Here is an 18,652-nt window from a genome sequence, read left to right as displayed (position 1 = left end):
CGGGAAGAGCTTTTCCTGAGTAACAACAATAATATTACAATAAAATAATAAGTAAATAAATAAAAGCAGTTAATGAGTAAATGGTTGCAAAAATTCCTAATGTTAATGCACATTTACAGGCATACTGCTGTGTTGTCAACATAATCTCTGTTTACTGCATCTGCTTCATATTATTGGCATTTTATTAATTTCAACCATTTCAAAATTTCTAACAAAAGCTATAACTTATTAATAAGTTAATAATATACATATAAATATATGATATAAATAACTAATAATTTATATTTTTAATATATAACCAGTGTCTTTATTGCACAGGGTGCTTATTACACATCAGCCTAATTTAGAATTACCATTATTAATGAAATTGTCACAAAACACATGTTTTGCTGTAATGCAGATTATTCAGCAGCTGGACGGTGACATCTGCAATAAGTACTATATGCTGTAGTTCAACAGATATTTTCCAGCTGTTCTTTTCTAACTACAGGCAATCACATTAAAATGATTGGCTGTGGTAATCCAACAGACACTACAGATGCAGTACATAGAGAATGGCTTGAGAATAACACTGGGGTATTGCTTTGACATGATGGTCAGTAGACCCTCTAGACTCCTCTTCCCTTAAGACTGTGTTGATCTTTGTGCAGGTCAAACTCTGGTACGATAAAGTGGGCCACCAGCTCATTGTCACCATCCTTGGGGCCAAGGACCTGCCTTCTCGAGAAGATGGTCGGCCAAGAAATCCCTACGTCAAAATCTACTTCCTCCCAGACAGAAGGTAAGGGTAGGGGAAGCTTACTGGGACATAAAGTCAGTGTTTGTGAAAGTTGACATTTAGAGTGAATGTCTATTCATTGTTTGATATGGTTGAGTGTTTAAAGCACACCTCATATCGCAGCTGTCATGCAACAACCTCCATGTTGACTTTTTTCACTTTTTGACATAATTAAATTGATTCTGGCAATTGTTCTTTAGTTTGTGTCAGAATTTAATGATGGATGGACCAATAGAAATGCTCCAAAATGACATGGAATAAAAGCTTTTTACATTTACTTTAACTTAGGTATTGTTGATCTGCTGTACAGTTGCCATTTTGGAGATACAAGGTTTTTTGTGTGACAGTCACTATATAGTGGTGATAACTGTGTTACAGTGCTTTTGAGGAACCAAGTCCTACCTAGAGAGCTTGGTAGTAGAACCTTGTTTTTGCTGTTCAGCTGAGGCAACACTGCTGTCATGATTGTCAGAGGGTTCCTGGAGTAATTCCAATACCTAACAGTTCTGAGAACGATGAAGCGTACCCAGTCCGACATGGGGCACCAGAGCCACCTATGAGGAGCCCATAATGTAGCCTTTAATACTGTCCACCAGTGTCCACCAGCAGCTTGCCTGATTACATTTGATTAAGAAAGGATCAATAAACTAGGTGATGAAAAAGAACTGTAAACCCTGGGCTTCCTCAAGGACTCACATACACAGATCAGCCATAATATTAATACCACTGACAGATGAAGTGAAAAACATTGATTATCTTCATCTACAGTGGCTTCTACAGAAGGCGGAAAAGCATGAAAATTGAGCAAGCGTAAGAATCTGAGCCACTTTGACAAGAGTCAAACTGTGATAGTTAGACAACGGGCTCAGAACATCTCCAAAACAACAGGCAGTTTTTTTTTTTCTGGCATGCAGTGGTTAGTACCTACCAAAAGTGGCCCAGGAATGGACCCACCTGTGAACCAACAACAGAGTCATGGGCACCTAAGGCTCATTGAAGTGATCCATGGAGTCCCCACCTCACAACTTTTGATCTTGTGGAGTCCATGCCTTGAGTGGTCAGATCTGTTGTGGTGGCACCTACTCAAGGGGAGCCTTCTCAGTATTAGGCATTAGGTGGTGGTAATGTTATGGCTGCTTGGTGTACATCACATCACAGTGCAATGTTTCTTTGTTTATGTTAATCTAATAAATTCCTACTACCCAGGTGGATAGCTTTACATTTGATTTTCTCAGCTGGCCTAAGACGTTTGTGCAGTTCCACCAGTCTGTGTTGTAGTCTTGGAGAGATGTCAGACCGTCTGTCATTCTGTGTGTCCCAGTGTTCTTTCTGCCATGGTGGTAAATAAAAACAGTTTGAATTATTGTTCCTCCAGCGACAAAAGCAAGAGGAGAACAAAAACGGTAAAGAAATCACTGGAGCCCAAATGGAACCAGACTTTTATGTACTCTCCCGTGCACCGGCGAGAGTTTCGGGAGCGCATGCTTGAGATCACGCTGTGGGACCAGGCACGCGTCCGGGAGGAGGAGAGTGAGTTCCTGGGAGAGGTGAGTGATGGCTGCACAGTTTACTATTGCACAAAGGGGAGATGACTTGCAAAACTCTCCATTATCCAAGACTGGAGGTGAGAGCATGTGCTAAATGCTGACAAGGGCTGTCTGTCCTGCAGTCCGTGAGGATGTTGTAAACAAGCTGTGGTTGAGCTGCTTTATGTACTTACAGGTTTTTAGATACCTTTGGTCTCCTTGGGCTTGCTCATGTTTAACAGGCTTAAAACTCTAGTAGTGGGCGCCATTAGTACACAGCTAGCCTTGGTGCTTCACATTAACGGCACTGTGTGTCCTTGTTAGAATAATATTTTAGAGTTTACTGAGCTGAATAATGTTTGTGTAGGGCTGGTCGACATTTTGGTTTACAGTCTGGTAGGTAACTGAAGATGAAGAACAGAGATTTCAGGGGAGGATTTTACATGAAGCTCCTCCTCTTTTCAAATTAACATCCTATACATATCCATCTCTACCTTCAATGTTCTTGGATGTTCTTGGATGAAGGTTTCATCCGATCTCTCAGTCCTGCCTGTGAGGTAAAACGTCTGATCTTAGCAGAATCGGCCCAGAACTCAAGTTCACATCCCAGTTCTCTCCACTCCTACTATAACAGTGTCCCAAACTGTGCCCTATTCACTATCCAGTACATGAGAAAGCCCAGATCACTATATAGAGCACTGTTATAGGGAACAGAATGCGACATGGTACTGCACGATTTTGGATGTATCGTTATGTGTGTGAGCTCATTGCTGTGCGACAGCAGTGCATCGAATACAGGGTTGCCAGTGGTGTTCAGTGCTGATGTTCAGCATTTTAATAACAGTAAACATGTAATCAATTAAAAAGGATATTCGAATTATTTTATTTTGAATGTATATAATAATTTTATACCTGTAGGTTTTTTGGCAATCAGTACAATCAGAAAAGTTAATAAATAAGATTAAACTTGCAGCAATGTAAGAACTGTAACTACGCATAAATTAAAATGTGCTTACCTTTATAAGCAATACAGCATCGCTGCTCATTCCCTGCAGAACTACGTACCCTCTGCCAGGTTAACCAGTACATGAAGGAGCCGATTTTCCCCAGCAACTTTGGGCACATCAAACATGAAACTTAAGCAGCTATTCTTGTCCTGGTAAAGGGCCCTGATGTCAGTCTTGCACAATCCGCCCAATTTGATGGGAAACCGCCCAGTCTGGCAACATTGGTTGCATAAACAGTTTGAACGTCACTCTTCCTCAGAGGTGCTGTGTGCAAATCTTCAGAGCAACCATTGTGTTGGATTATGGGTATATACACTCTATATTACAGTGAATTGTGGGATTGTTACAGTTCACTATGTTATCGGACACCACTGCAAAATAGCTGAACCCCAAAGTAGGGCACTGTATAGTGAATAGGGCACAGTTTCGGACACAGCTAGAGTCTTCTCCCTTCTAGAGCCATACGTTCAGGTGCTTCAGTTGCCGGTATTACTGAAGACTGAAGTGAGCTTCAGAAATCTACTGAGCTTGTCTCTCTAAAAGTGTTGTTGCATTAGTCTAAAGGTCTTCTTGAGTTTTATTTTGTAGTTTTATAGCAGAACAGGGGTTTAAGTCCTAGTCCTAGTCAGCTGCGTTGGACAGGCATTAAAAGTTTCAATTGAGTTCCTGCAGCTCTGTTGCAGCTCTGAGTGTTAACTGTATGCTTGTATGCTTAGATTCTGATCGAGCTGGAGACGGCGCTGATGGACGATGAGCCTCATTGGTACAAGCTGCAGACGCATGATGTCTCCTCAGTGCCCCTGCCGAAGAGCTCCCCCTACCTGCAGAGAAGAACACTGCATGGAGACAGCTCCACGCGCAGGCTGCAGAGTATGAAGCTTTTCTCATTCTGGTTCAGTCTCACACTCACTTTACACTTTAACTGCCTGCTGTCACCTAAATACTGCTTCCATATGAGGACATAAATGTTCATATAGATATATATATATATATATATATATATATATATATATATATATATATATATATATATGTATATTTATATTAGAGCGAATAAGGGACCAAGTAAGTGTACATGAAGGTTATATCACATTGGTGCAATCTCAGCAGGTTCACCAACAGCTTGCACAGTAGTAACAGTCCCATGACATCCCTTCACAGTAGCTTCTCAGACATACGCTGTGTCTCGCATACAGCACTGTGCAGGAGTCAGAAACCGTCTTTCATGTATTTAATATCCAGTCAAACCGGCCATTAAGTACAAGTCCCCCATTTTTCATCATATCAGATGCCTGGAGTGTTCCATCCTTACAGTGCATCCATCCTTACAGCTCCATTCTTTGTAGGAAACTTGCTTTCAGTGTTTCTGCTGAAATCCGCAGGGCGGTTCTTCCACACCTCCAAAGTTCAAACTTAGATGATGGAGCATATTTTGCATTCTAAATCATCCCAGACACACTGATGACATGTTTTGAATGCCCTGTTTCATTTTCTCAGCAAGAGCTTCTTGATCAGCTCCACATTTTCTTGGACCCACAGTGTTGGTTAATGACTGTGTCCTTAATGACAGTTTGACTGGAAATCAAATAGGTACTTTTCACAGTTCTGTAAATGCTAAAAGTTCACCAGGGCAATCATAGCTGGTCTCCTGTTGAATTAGTGTAAAGCAGTGTGAAAGAGTTGACCGACTGGTCTTGCATCATCTTTTTCTTGACCTCGTTGTTTTTGCAGCGCAAGGCCCGATTTCATACAATTCAGGTAAAGACCACTGCATGTTCACTCCGCTCCCTGCGGGTTTGCCCATAAACTCCTCCTTGTGTCCTGCAGTTAGATATCCCCATCACTCCTTCCTTTTGCTTCTGTGGAAAAAAACAACATAAAAAAAGAATGGACAAGAATACATGGTACCATCTCCCACACGCTTTCCCACAATGCCCTCCAGTTCTCCTCGGCAGTGTTGTGCTTTTCTCTCTTTGCTGTAGTTCTATCAGAGCTCCATCGTGGCTAACTTTTACATAACAGAATATTCAGCTGACCAGCTAACACATGACTGTGGCTGTCCATACCAGTGCTGTGTTACATTGTCCTTAAATACTGAACTCTTGATATACTTTCTGGTTGTTGTTTTTGTGCCTTGTGTGTCTGTTGTGAGTGTAGTTTGATTTCTCTGTGCTACTGTTGTGTTGTTGTTGGGTTTTTTTTTTTTTGGTTGCTGTGTTGTTGTTGTTGTTGTCTTGACCTTGGGTTCTTCCAGGTGTCCAAAAAACATGAAACATCATTTGTAACCTGATGTTAGGGCTGGGCCATATGGGGACATTTGATCATATCGTGATCATTTTTACTGTTACTGTGATACACAATATGGAGAGGATCATCAGCGCTTAAAAATACTAAGCAGCTGCATGTTTCATTCGAGAGAGTGTAATTAGTGCTGTGTAACTGGATAAACTGCAGCTCATCTTGAATACAAATCACTGGACCAAGTATGGGAGAGCATTTGGGCATTAGTTTTTAAGAATCTGATGCTGCTGATGCATTTTGCCTGTGTGATCACTTGTATCGTGATAAATATTGTGTGTTAAATGTCTTAAAATACCGTGATGTAATATGTTTTTACCATATCGCCCACCCCTACCTGACGTAAAACCAGCTGCATCTTGTTTGTGTTTTTTCTGCTGTTTTTATACTAAGGTTTAAAGAACCTCAATGAATCATTTGTTCCGGTGTTATAACTTAGGACCGATTCAGCCGGTGTGCATTGCTTTGAGCATAGTTACCCATTTGTAACCCTTAGGGAGTGTGAAAGGTCACAGAACACAGGGGTTAAATAGTGGGTTAAATAAATATACATAGGTCTAAAACCATCATAGTCATAATTCAAGAGTGAGAGATGCCATAGTTGTGTTTTTGCCACATGGTTTTGGTGACATAGACAATGTGCTTGGAGACATGCACTATATGTCCAAATGTTTGTGGACACCACTTCTAATGAATGGATTCAGATATTTTAAGTTGCACCCATTGCTGATACAGCTCGTTGTCTAGTCCCTGACAAGACAACGTATCACCAATAGAATAGGACCCTCTGGCCAGCTAAACATGAACCTGTTGGCACCTAATGCCTAATTCCAGGTTTGGGTTAGATGGGGGTATAAAGCCCCCCCAGCATTGAGCTGTGGAGAAGTGGAACTGTGTTCTCTGGAATGATGGTGGTGCTCCATCCAATACTTGAATGAGATAATTTGGGATGAGGTGGTGTTGTGATCATCCAACATCCTGACTTCACTAACACTCTTGTTGCTGAATGCAGTCAGATCCTCATAGCAATGCTCCTCCAAAATCTAGTAGAAAGCCTTCTTCCCCAGACAGTAGAGACAGTTACTCCAACAAAAGCAGAATAAACTCTTTTTAATACCCTTGATTTCACAAAGAACAGTGAATGAGGAGGTGTCCCAATACTTTTGTCCATATGGTTTATACGTGATTAATAACAGCATGCTTACGTTTTACACCCTGGAGGACATATCTGGAGGAAAAGGGAAATAAAATAGCTCCACTCTGCAGATATTCAAACTGCTTTGCTGCGTTCTGAGAAGACATCTCACTGCTGGATGGTGTGAAAAACGCAGTACAGCGGTAAAAACACAGGATGGGAACTGAAGCGAGCTTAAACTAGACATCAAGACATCCCTATTTGTGTGCAGCACATCGCCTTCTTATATCGGGCTCTGTATGCCTTTGACATAGAGGACCTGTGCTGTGCAGCACCTTTAACTTGCTCTAACTATAGTTCCAGCATTCTTAGGGGAGAGAAATGTGTGTGTGTGTGTGTGTGTGTGTGTGTGTTAGAAAGAGAGAGACAGAGCTGACTGATCTAAAAAGGGAGTGCTATAACAGTTTCTGTGAATCTGAGAAAAACAGAGAGAGAGCTGGAGAGAGGGGGGGGGGTGCGCGGAAGTGAGAGAGAAGAGTTGTTCACCTGTCATTCCTGTAAAAGCTCCAATGTCTGCTCAGGTTAAGTTGACTGAGCGGTAAACGCGGAGGCTCGGGGGTCCGAAAGGGGCCGCAGCATCTAAGAAGCGGCTAAGTGGAGCTTCTGCACGGCCAGTAGCCTTCCCACTCAATCTGCGCCGGGCCCTTTGACTGATTGAGCTGCCCGTTGAAAGTGTCAACTCGGAAAGCATCAGTGCTGTAGAGCAGGGCAGAAGCGCTTCACTCTGTTTACCTCCCAGCGCTGAAATGGATGGATTGAACGAAAAGATTTTTTTTTTCCTGCTGGTTCAACGCCTGAGTAACTTGCTACGGATTTTGCAAACCTGACAAACGGATGGCGAGGGAGGAGTGTGTTGGATTTGACGTGTTTGATTCTCTGTGAATGGTTTGAAATACACAACCGCATTCAGCCGAGGTTAGCTTATTTACACACCAGCGAATTTATCACAGCACACACTTCTCCCCAGTCACCACAAATATGAGTGTATTAAAGGCACAGTTATGCTCAACATTGAATACAGATATGTGCAGAGCTCTCTGTCCTTCTGTCTATAATTATGTACAGTATTTATGCACATTCTCTGAAAGCTTATGGATGTGGACCTAATGAAGCAGTACCTCTGAAAAGACACTGGGGGCAGTATAGCCAATATGTCAAGTAAAACAAGACCTTACAAGCCAGAAACTCTCACAGAAAAGAAAGTTATGGTGGAACTTATTTACACCGTTTTTTCCCTTTTTTTAACCCCTGACACTTTTTTTCCCCAAATTTGGCACTGCCAATTAACACACCTCTTTGTAGTTCCCCCCTAACACTAACCAATCTCTTGACACTAGAACATGTCTTTTCCAATACATGCCACACAGCCACCACCTCTTTTTATTTGTATTTTTTTTTTAACTGTTGGGCAGCTGACACGGAGGAAAGCGCCTCCCTAGCTCCGCCACACCAGCTAACAGATGCCTGTGCCAGCCACCAGGCTGTGAAGAGAGCGCCATCTACCTACCCAAAGAGAGCATGACCAAATGTGCTCTCTCAGGCTCTGGTTGCTGATGGCAAAGCAGCATGGCTCCGGATTCTAAATGCTTAAAAGTGGTTTCACAGTGGACTTGAGCCAAGTAGCATTGCTTTGCCTAGATGAGCCTAGCCTAGACCAGCCTTGCCTAGCCTAGGCTGGCTTTGAACAAATGAACAATAGCTTTTTTATTATTATACCAGAGGTACTCTTACCAGATAGTGTTGCTGCCCTCTCTGGGTCCTCTCAGTATCCAGGTGGCATGGCATGTGTTTTGCTAGATGAAGAGATTGTTATTGCATCTGGTAGAGTTAGATTTTAGCCTAGCACTTAGCTAACACTGCTTGCTTCACCAGCAGATACCCACAGCAGCACTTTGGAACCAGCGTTTCCAGTAAAATATGCTGTGCAATATTCAGGATGAAGTTACTATGAAATGAATTAGTAGAATGCCTCATATTTATAATTACAGTTATTTTCAAAATATATATAATTTAATGACAGACTGACAGACGGATTAAACTGTAATTACCATTGTCCAAGAAATGCTAAGAACATTAAATACAACATTCCAAATACTCCAAATATAAATTTCCCGTAGTGTCTAGTTTAGTATTTCTCAACCGTGGTCCTGGAGGCACCCTGCCCCGCACATTTTAGTGGATTCCCTGCTTTAGCACACCCCCTGCAATGCTGAAAGGGCTGGACACAGAGCTGATTAGTTGAATCAGGTGTGTTGGGAGCAGGGAAAGCACTACAATGGGCAGGACAGGGTGCCTCCTGGACCAGGGTTGAGAAACCCAGTTCTTAACCTTCTGTTAATTCCTGTAGACTTTTGAACACTAGACACCCACTTTAACACCTCCATGCAGTAAACACACACATACACACTAGTAAACACAAACACATACAGTGAACAGTGAGCACACATGCCCAGGGCTATTGTGCTATCTGTGGCACCCAGGTAGCAGAGAAGGTTAGGCCAACAATGGCAGCTTGGCGAACCCAGGTATCAAACCCACAACCCTGTCATCAATAACCCAGTGGTTTTGCTCTGTTCTGGTGTGTTATGGGTTGAGGCAAAAATCAGGACCTTCTTGGGGTCAGTGAGGACCGGTTCTAAAGCCATTTGCTAGGTCAGTTAGTTAGACCTAATGACCAGTGACTCTTTGCTTTGAGATCAGGCCTACAGACCATCGATCAGATCTTGGGGTTGTGTGTAGTGTAGTGTAGTGTGCATGGTTTATAGTAACCCCCCTGTCTTTTGCTTTTTTCCCTCCACCTGCAGGATCTCATAGGATTAGCGACAGTGAGATCTCTGATTACGACTGTGAGGACGGCGTGGGGGTCGTGTCAGGTAACTGCACTTGAGAAACGCATCACATGTAATCAGCTTTTACCAGTGTGTACGGTTTCACCTCAGTTTTGTTCACTCTGAAAGAGTCACGGGACATCCTAGCATCAAGTCTAGCAATCTTCTCTGTAGAAGTCCAGAGCGACTTACAAGGTTACTGGTATTACAGATGTGGGTCAGTGTAGTGTTAGGAGTCTTGCCCAAGGACTCTTATTGGTGTAGCGCAGCAAGGTCACCCAGACTGGGAATCAAACCCTGGTCTCCCACATGGTGTTGTAACCCAGTGGCAGGTAGTGGTGTTATCTGTTGCGCCACACCAACCACACATGGTTCATGGACAATGGTTCATGGTTCATGGACAATGTTCAGGTCAGTTCTTGGGAAGATGAGATGATGAATGAGGCCTGTTCTTCCTCTTGAACCCAAAAGTGGTTTATGGGACATACTTTTACTCATTTTCAAAGATGGCAGTAGAACATAAGCTTGTAATGATTTAAGCTTGCAAATCAGCACAGTGATAATTGGTGAGTGGCACTGTACGTCCAAATGTTTGTGGACACCCCTTCTAATTCAGCTATTTTTAAGTGGCACCCATTGCTAACAGATGTCTAAATGCACATACTTGCCACAACTTGACTAGTCCTTGTAGAGATGTATTGCCAATAGAATAGGACTCTCTGGAGCAAAAAATCATGAACCTATTAGTACCATGTCTAATGCCTTATGCTGTGGAGCAGTGGAATGATGGTTGGTGCTCTATCTAAAATGTTTGGGATGAGTTGGGGAGTTGGGGATAAAGTGGGGTGGTGATCTTCCAACATCCTAGCTTCACTAGCAAGCTTGTAGCTGAATGCTATCAAATCCATACAGCAGTGCTCTCAAAATCTAGTAGAAAGCCTTTCTTGGGCAGTAGAGACAGTTACTCCAACAAAAGCAGGATAAAATCTTTTTAATACCCTTGATTTCAGAAGAAACAATGAATAAGCAGGTGTCCCAATACTTTGGTCTATTTAGTGTATTTGTGTGTATTTGTCCTCAACCATAAAAAACAGAGAAAATCGTCATCATGCTCTTTGTATGCGGTAGAACATCAACTGTTGTGGCAGTGCTGGTGTTCAGCTGATCTCTGGTGGTATCAGGAGCTGTGCAGTGATGGTGGTAATGTCGCAGTTCATCTGTTTTACAGAGCTGGATCCTGTAGGTTTTTATAGGCTACCCTTTCTCTCAGAGCAGATGCTGCTGTCAGAGAGCGGCTCTGTGCTGCAGGCTGAGTGAAGGGGAAAGCCCCCACCACACACACACACACACACACACACACACACACACACACACTTACACACCTGTTTAAAATTCTGATCCATACCTAAGTAGATTCTTAAGAAGGGCTGTCCCCACCTCTCTCTCCCTCTTTCCCAGTTTCCTCTTTCACTGCTTTCACTTTTTCCTGGCCCTCTCTCTTCCTCTCACTGATTCATTAATACACTGACTCTTCCTCACCCTCTTTAGCCGTTCTCCATTCAAACGTTTCGCTGTCTCTGTCTGCCTCCTTTTCTCTCTGTTTGTCTGTCTCTGTCTGCCTCCTTTTCTCTCTGTTTGTCTGTCTCTGACTGCCTCCTCTCTCTCTGTTTGTCTTTCTCTGTATGCCTCATTTTCTCTCTGTTTGTCTGCCTTTATTTCTCTCTGTTTGTATGTCTCTGTCTGCCTCCCTTTCTCTTTTTGTATGTCTCTGTCTGCCTTCCTTTCCCTCTGTTTGTCTGTCTCTGCCTCCTTTTCTCTCTGTTTGTCTGCCTCTATTTCTCTGTTTGTCTGTCTCTGTATGCCTCATTTTCTCTCTGTTTGTCTGTCTCTATTTCTCTCTGTTTGTATGTCTCTGCCTGCCTCCCTTTCTCTCTGTCTGTCTCTGCCTCCTTTTCTCTCTGTTTGTCTGTCTCTGCCTCCTTTTCTCTCTGTCTGTCTCTGTCTGCCTCCTTTTCTCTCTGTTTGTCTGCCTCTATTTCTCTCTGTTTGTATGTCTCTGTCTGCCTCCCTTTCCCTCTGTTTGTCTGTCTCTGCCTCCCTTTGCCACGGTTTGTCTGTCTCTGCCTCCTTTTCTCTCTGTTTGCCTGTCTCTGTCTGCTTCCCTTTCTCTGTTTGTATGTCTCTGTCTGCCTCCCTTTCTCTCTGTTTGTCTGTCTCTGCCTCCTTTTCTCTCTGTTTGTCTGTCTCTGCCTCCTTTTCTCTCTGTTTGTCTGTCTCTGTCTGTCTCCGTCTGCCTTTTTTTCTCTCTGTTTGTCTGTCTCTGTCTGCCTCCTTTTCTCTCCATTTGTATGTCTCTGTCTGCTTCCCTTTGTCTTGGATTTCTCTGTTTCTGTGTCTGTCTCACTCTTTCCCTTTGTCAGTCTGTCTGTCGGTCTCCCTCGTTCTCTTTGTTTCTCTCGCCCTCAGTTTGTCTGCATCCCCTTCCCTCTCTCTCTATCTCTCTCTCTCTCTCTCTCTCTCTCTTTCTCTCTCATTGTTTCTCTGACTCTCTTTTACTTGCGCTGACTGTCTCCCTCTCCCCTCTCTCTCCATTTTCTTGGCTGAGTGCAGTGCTGCTGGCTCTCTCTCTCTCTCGCTCGTGTGTAGAAGTGCTGATTCAGCGCTCCCCTCTCTAAGAGATGATTACCATTCAGAGATTGCTGCTTTTTTCCTCTCTGAGCTGCCGTGGTTGTTTTCAGCTCTGCTGGCTCCGGCCAGGTCTGCTGCACTGCACTGAGGCAGTCTGAGGTCATCCACCATATGGGGCTTCATGTGTGGGTGGGGTTTGTGTGAGTGGTGATGAAATTACAAAGAGCATATAGGCCTAGCTGCTGTGATACCGCCCTACCCCCCTGAACCCCCGTCATGTTAGCTTCATGAGGACCATCTAAAGCAGATGGTGGGGCTCCATAATATCTTGATGGCGGCAGCCTTCACAATACTGATATCACACCCTAGTTCACTGAGTGTGTCACTGATCCTCCTGACCAATCACAGATGTTCTTAATAGTGTTGGATGAATATGCTTTGTGGTATATCAATGTTTCTAAGTTCAGCCATGTCACTCCTCTGCTGCGTTCTCTTCACTGGCTTCCTGTAGCTGCTGCCCACATCAGATTCAAAATTGTGACGCTGGCCTACAAAGCCTAGAATGGACCAGCCCCTCTGTAATTGATGGCAATGGTCAAAAGCCGATCCGCACCAAGAGCCCTTCCAGTTTCAAGTACGGCTCGGCTCGACCCGCCATCCCTCAAAACCCACGAAAGACAAGCGTCCAGGCTTTTTTCTGTCCTGCACCGAAGTAGTGGGTGTCCGAACGGCCGAGTCGCTCGCTGTGTTTAAACGCAGACTGAAGACCCTCCTCTTCCGAGAGTACTTGGGTGTAGAGTATCATGGTCTCCATATTGACTTGTGTGTAGTAGAGTCTAAACTTAGAGGATCTTTGAATTTTAGTCTATTCAAACTAGCTGAGGTTTTTCTTGAGTAAACAGTAAGGCACTTTTGTAAGTGGCTCTGGATAAGAGCTTCTGCTAAGTGCCTTAAATGTAAATGTAAATGTATATCACATGTATTTAGGAATGTAATGACACGATATGGTATTTTGAATATCATATTTTTACGTTTATTTAAATTTTCATTATTTAACAAAAAAGTTTATTCAATTGATTACATTTTTAAAGAAAATGTTGGACACTATGCCCTAATTTTGCCAAAATATCCAGAATTACACTAGTTTTTCCTACTCTTCCTTTCAGCTGTGTGATGTTTGAGGGGGTTTTGTGTTTACCGATATATTCTGACTAATGCAATTACACTATATGTCCAAATATTTGTGGACACTCCTTCTAATAAATGCATTCAGCTACATTACTTTGCACCCATTGCTGACACATATGTGCAAATGCGCTCTCACACAGCTTCTCTAGTCCCTGTAAAGTTTGATACCCTGTATTTCAGTCTTTACAACCTACAGCTCAGTACTCTATGTGTGCCCTGTGCAAGTAAATAATGGCATTATAATGACTTTAAACTAGCATTGTATAGATGTTCATATTTCTGCGTCTATAATAGGAAGCGTATTAATTGCAGACGCCAGTATTAAACCCTCGTTAGGTTTGGCATTTTAGTATCGAAGCAGTTTTGCTGTTTCAGAATGAATTTATCACTCGACTTGAACAGATTAAGTCAGGCGCGTTCGCTTGAAACTACAATCCGCCTTAAAAAAAAGGCAGGCGAAGTGAAAAGTGCCCAAGCAGGCAAATTCCCCCCCTCAAAAATTTCTTTTTAAATCCATGCTTATATCCTTGCCTATTTAACGTGTGATGCACTCCATTGGATAGCAGTCAACTTCAATCATGCTAGGCATTGACCTTAGCCATGACAGCGCACCGTGGCTGATGGCTGGATAATGAACTCCTTCCATCTGAGTGCGCACATCTCTCTCCCAGTCATTATTATGGTTTGGGCTGCAAAAGCTGTTTTCTGATTGAAGGAGAAAGGCCAATTTAGTGATTTACATCTAAGCCTGGTCCTTTATGGAGGAGCTAATGTGGGAATTTGTTAACAAAAAGAAAGCCTTAACGTTCTAGAGGCATTGGTACACTATATGACAAAAGTATTGGGACGCCTGCTCATTCATTGTTTCGTCTGAAATCAAGGCTATTCAAAAAAAAAAAGACTTAACCTGCATTTGTTGAAGTCACTCTACTGTCTCTACTGTCCAGGAAGGGCTTTGACAGCATTTTGGAAGGTTGCAATTTTGAAGGTTTTGTGGGACATGGGCGAGATACTTTCTTCTGGTTTAAACGTGTTCACCTTTTTAAATGTGGTGTTTTTAAATACTCATTGATCACATTTTTCTCATGTTCCCTGCAGATTACAGACAAAATGGACGAGACCTTCAGAGCTCCACCCTTTCTGTGCCAGAGCAGGTCTTATCCTCCAATCACTGCTCACGGTCGGCAGACATTAATCGAGCGCGCTCACGCTCGCCCAGCGTTCCCCCTCCTCAGAGGTATGGTCATTTTTCCTCTCTCCTTCTTCCTTGTTCTGTATGCAGTCATTACTCTCTTACAAAGAACTATTCTAACATTGCTTCAATTGCTTCCAATGAAAATAAGTCGCGAAATCAGGGAACGTGTTTAATTTTTGATTGAGGAAGAGCAAGCTGTCTAAACTCATAACAATGAAGATGCTACAAATTGTATATATTTTCTTTGGTTCCATAAAGAACCATGTTTGACAGGTGCGTTTTGAGGTGCGTGAGTCTGAAGAACCTTTAAAAGATCTCAAAAACGCTCCCTTGATGCAAAGGTTCTTTATCAATTTAAAGATCACAAAAATGCTTCATTATGGAACCAAAAGTGGTTCTTTTATGGCACCGCTCAAATAAACGTTTGTAGCACCTTTTGCTTCAGTTGTGTTACCAGTGCCAAAATCCAGATTACCTTCTCTAATCTTCTCAATCTTCCTCAACTCGCCCTTTAACCCCTTAACGCAGCAAGGCTTATTACACACTAAGGCTTATTACACACTAAGGCACAGTTCTGTTCAAACTGGTGGGTCTATTCTTTGGTAATAGAAGTGTGTAACAGCACTTTCGGCCTGCTGGCGGGTCATAGGCTGTTTAAGGGGTTAAAAAGGCCAAAGCTTGCTTGGTAAAGGGTTACAGAGCAAAGGCAAAAGTATGAATGGGATTCTGTTCATGTGATTATTCAGGATATTTTGTTGTTGTTGTTGTTGTTTTGGGGATGCTGTGTGTTTTTTTTTTATTATTGATTATTATTGTATTTATTTTAATGTTAATGATTTTACAAATCTCTGCAGTTTTTTTGTAGGTTGCTTTAGGTTCTCTGCAGTGTTCTGGTTGATGGTGTTTTTGCTCCTGTTAGAAATGTGTTATATCTCTGAATCATAACTGCATTCCTGAAACAGAAGTGTAACTTTAGAAAAAGGTTTTAAAGTTGACATTGTACATTTGCTTGTGATGTTCATATTTACAATGCGTATAAATGTATTATAGCTCTTTTATATAATGCATTCTATTGCATTGTAGTTTCAGTGTGGGAAAGATAGAAATCCTTCCCTCTGAAGTAAGTGTGTGATTTAGAGATTCGACGGTAGGTCACTGTGCCTTGCCGGACTGTACTGCCATCCATATTTCTCCAGTTGGACCGCATTAGGTCCCCCCATTCTACCTTCTGCTGGATTGGGTGGGACCTCTTTCCCATCTCTACCTTCAGCTTCCATCTTCCGCTCATCTTCCTTTCCTCCTCTGCCCTCTGTTCTCTTCGTCCGCCTACAGTCATTTTCTCACCCTACCTCGAACCAGACACAGTCAGCCTGTTGATCATCAGCAGAAGGAACTCAGGTAGATCTTTCCACATGTGTGTCTGTCCTACCTACCAGTATGGTAGACCGTCAGGGTTCCTCAAACCTTTCAGGATGTTAAATCAGGCTTTCTTCAAAAACTCAACCATGTTTAACCCTTAGAAGTGTGGTGTTTCACATTCATGTTGTTGTACTACTGGAACATAATCACATTAATTTCATTTTCAGTCACAAATTCCATTTACAGTGGCGTGCAAAAGTTTGGGCTCCCCCAGTCAAATTTTGTGTTACGGTTAAATGAGTAAAAGGTGAACCGATCTCCAGCATGCAAGAAGTCAAACTTTCCAACATTTTAAGCAAGAGTAGTGGAGTGAAAAGGGAAAGGAACACTAGGCCTGACACGATACTTACCTAATCCACTTATCGCACGATATATGGACATGAACTCCGCCATTTTTGCTGAACTCGATATTGCCCATCGCGATTACTTGCGGGAGGCGAGGACGAGTCTGTGAGCTGACAGCGACATCTATTGTGTAGGAAAAGAGTGCAGTGCATGCAGTGACCAATACATCAAGCATAATGGCGCCTCCAGACTGCGACAGGTAGTGGCGAAATGGATTGCGGCCTCCCTCCAGTTCACTGTACCCTGCTGTAATCTTTCTACTGTTTATTCAAGCAATATTCAGACATTAGTAGCTTGTATTTCAGAAACGGCTTACACCTCGTAAAGCTTGTGTTGCGTCCATTGTAAAACAGTAAGCGCTGTGAAAAGGTTCCATGCCGTCATGCACACTGTGCCTGAACTTGTGCATGGCTGCAGAACCGCTGGTATTGGATTCGCTGCACGAAGCACTCAGATAACTCCTACAAATTTTTCAGCTTGTTCGGGCTATGGCTTCTTCACAATCATCGTTATGGAAGGCGAGGACAAATTTCAAAGCTCCTCAAACATTGTCCCAACAATCAGTAGCCATGGGCTCCTCTAAGCAGCTGCCTAGCACTCTGAAAATAAAAACAGTCAATGTCCACAAAGCAGGAAAAGACTATAAGAAGATAACAAAACATTTTCTGGTGGTCTTTCCTCTGATTTGTAATGTAATTAAGAACTGGCAGTTAACAGGAACAGTGGAGGCCAAGGTGAGGTCTAGCAGACTAGGAAAACGTTCAGAGAGAACCGTTCATAGTAGGATTGCTAGAAATGCAAATCAACCCCCTTTTTCACTACGAAAGACATTTTAGCAGACTCTAGAGTGGTGGTGCACTGTTCTACTGTGCAGCGACACACTGATGTAGTGAGGTGTTATTCTCTTGCACAGAGATGATTAAAACCATTTTTCTCATCAATGTTTGCGACGCTAAATTTAAATCGACAGCAAAATGAAAACCTAGTTGATGAGCTCTAACATTGCAGCCTTATAACATTACACCATGCTTTGTTATCTGCATTCATAACTGCAGCTTCTAAAGGTTAACTCGGATGGTAAATGTAGACCATTCTAAATTGTTTAGCATCAGAATCCTGACTTTGAGAAACCCCAACGAACGCTTGTCTTAACCAGTGGTGCTAGCCAGGCTTTTCAGACAATGGCATGTTGTTTGCAGTGTGCTATTGTCTCTGCACCAGTGGCTAACTAGAACCAGCACACTGTATAATATGAGCATTCTTATTGCAAGGTGTATATATAACTGGTCAAATTGGGCAAAATGCACAAAAATATCCTTTTTTATTTATCCTTTCTGTCATATTCACCCCACTGTACCCAAATTCCAATACCACTGACATTAGTACAGCTGTGCAACTGTATATATTTATCAGTGCAGTGACAAATATATACAGTTATTCCTAGTGTGTATCTTTGTGTAGTCAAGTGGTGAGCTACTGTATAGTCATGAGGCTTATTTCTTCATAAAGTCATTCGAAACTTCATTAGAACCTCTCTCATGTCAAACATTGTCATCTTCAGTGTCTTAATTAGTAAGTACAGATGTTCTGAGGAATGTCGGATATTTCCAAAAATACAGTACTTCACCAACTTCTTCTTTGAGGATCCAGCATGCTATAGGGTCTATATCATGCTATATAGACACATAGCCTATAGTATGCTGCAGCCTAATTTTGTGAGATGTACCTGTGACAAGTTGTCCAGCAGAGATAGCACTCCCTTCTGTTCTGTGTGTATGCTAAATGGATCCCATAAACCATACTGGATGTAATAGAGTGCATGTAGTGACCTTATTGTGGTTGATTCAAAACATGGAGAATAAATCTTTCCAATTTATAGCTCTAATGAGTGACATGCCATGGATGGTAACCAAGAGGTCAAAGGTCAAAGAAATTCCTGTAGGGAGAATGTGTATTCAGGTATCTCTTCTGGGTTGATCAGATGCTAGAGAGTGTTCATGAGAGAGTCTGAAATGAATGAAGGAGTGGAGGGTGTAAAACTGTGGACTGTTGCAGGGCTAGCAGTGAGTTTGTTATATAGATGTAATAGTAACAGTGCCTTTTTTGTATATAGGTGATGTCAGCTAGATTGCTGAGCCAGGAGTCTCAGCATGCCAACCAATCAGCATTCAGTAGGGGATTAGGTTTTTTATTGTATTTATTTGTATATATTTAGGTGAGCAGATTCTCATATTCTCATAGCAGT

The 18,652-nt window shown here is 42.5% G+C and overlaps 1 protein-coding gene across 33 annotated transcripts in view; it reads left to right on the top strand.

Moving 5' to 3' along the window:
* The window catches only part of rims2a (regulating synaptic membrane exocytosis 2a), a 268,366-nt gene that overhangs the window by 147,234 nt on the left and 102,480 nt on the right, over positions 1 to 18,652 (top strand). For 16 of the 33 annotated variants that reach the window (XM_072692313.1, XM_072692312.1, XM_072692304.1 and 13 more), the window contains 7 exons: positions 651 to 781; positions 2,133 to 2,325; positions 4,028 to 4,181; positions 5,043 to 5,069; positions 9,609 to 9,677; positions 14,547 to 14,685; positions 15,976 to 16,041. In XM_072692313.1, the coding sequence (XP_072548414.1) occupies positions 651 to 781; positions 2,133 to 2,325; positions 4,028 to 4,181; positions 5,043 to 5,069; positions 9,609 to 9,677; positions 14,547 to 14,685; positions 15,976 to 16,041 (779 nt within the window). The remainder of the gene's footprint in view (positions 1 to 650; positions 782 to 2,132; positions 2,326 to 4,027; positions 4,182 to 5,042; positions 5,070 to 9,608; positions 9,678 to 14,546; positions 14,686 to 15,975; positions 16,042 to 18,652) is intronic. The other 17 variants (XM_072692323.1, XM_072692325.1, XM_072692306.1 and 14 more) reach the window with 4 other exon arrangements.

This window comes from Salminus brasiliensis, chromosome 1 (assembly GCF_030463535.1).
Source record: "Salminus brasiliensis chromosome 1, fSalBra1.hap2, whole genome shotgun sequence".
NCBI classification, from domain to species: domain Eukaryota; kingdom Metazoa; phylum Chordata; class Actinopteri; order Characiformes; family Bryconidae; genus Salminus; species Salminus brasiliensis.
The sequence above is the reverse complement of the archived record's forward strand: the minus strand, read 5'-3'. Positions and strand labels throughout refer to the sequence as shown.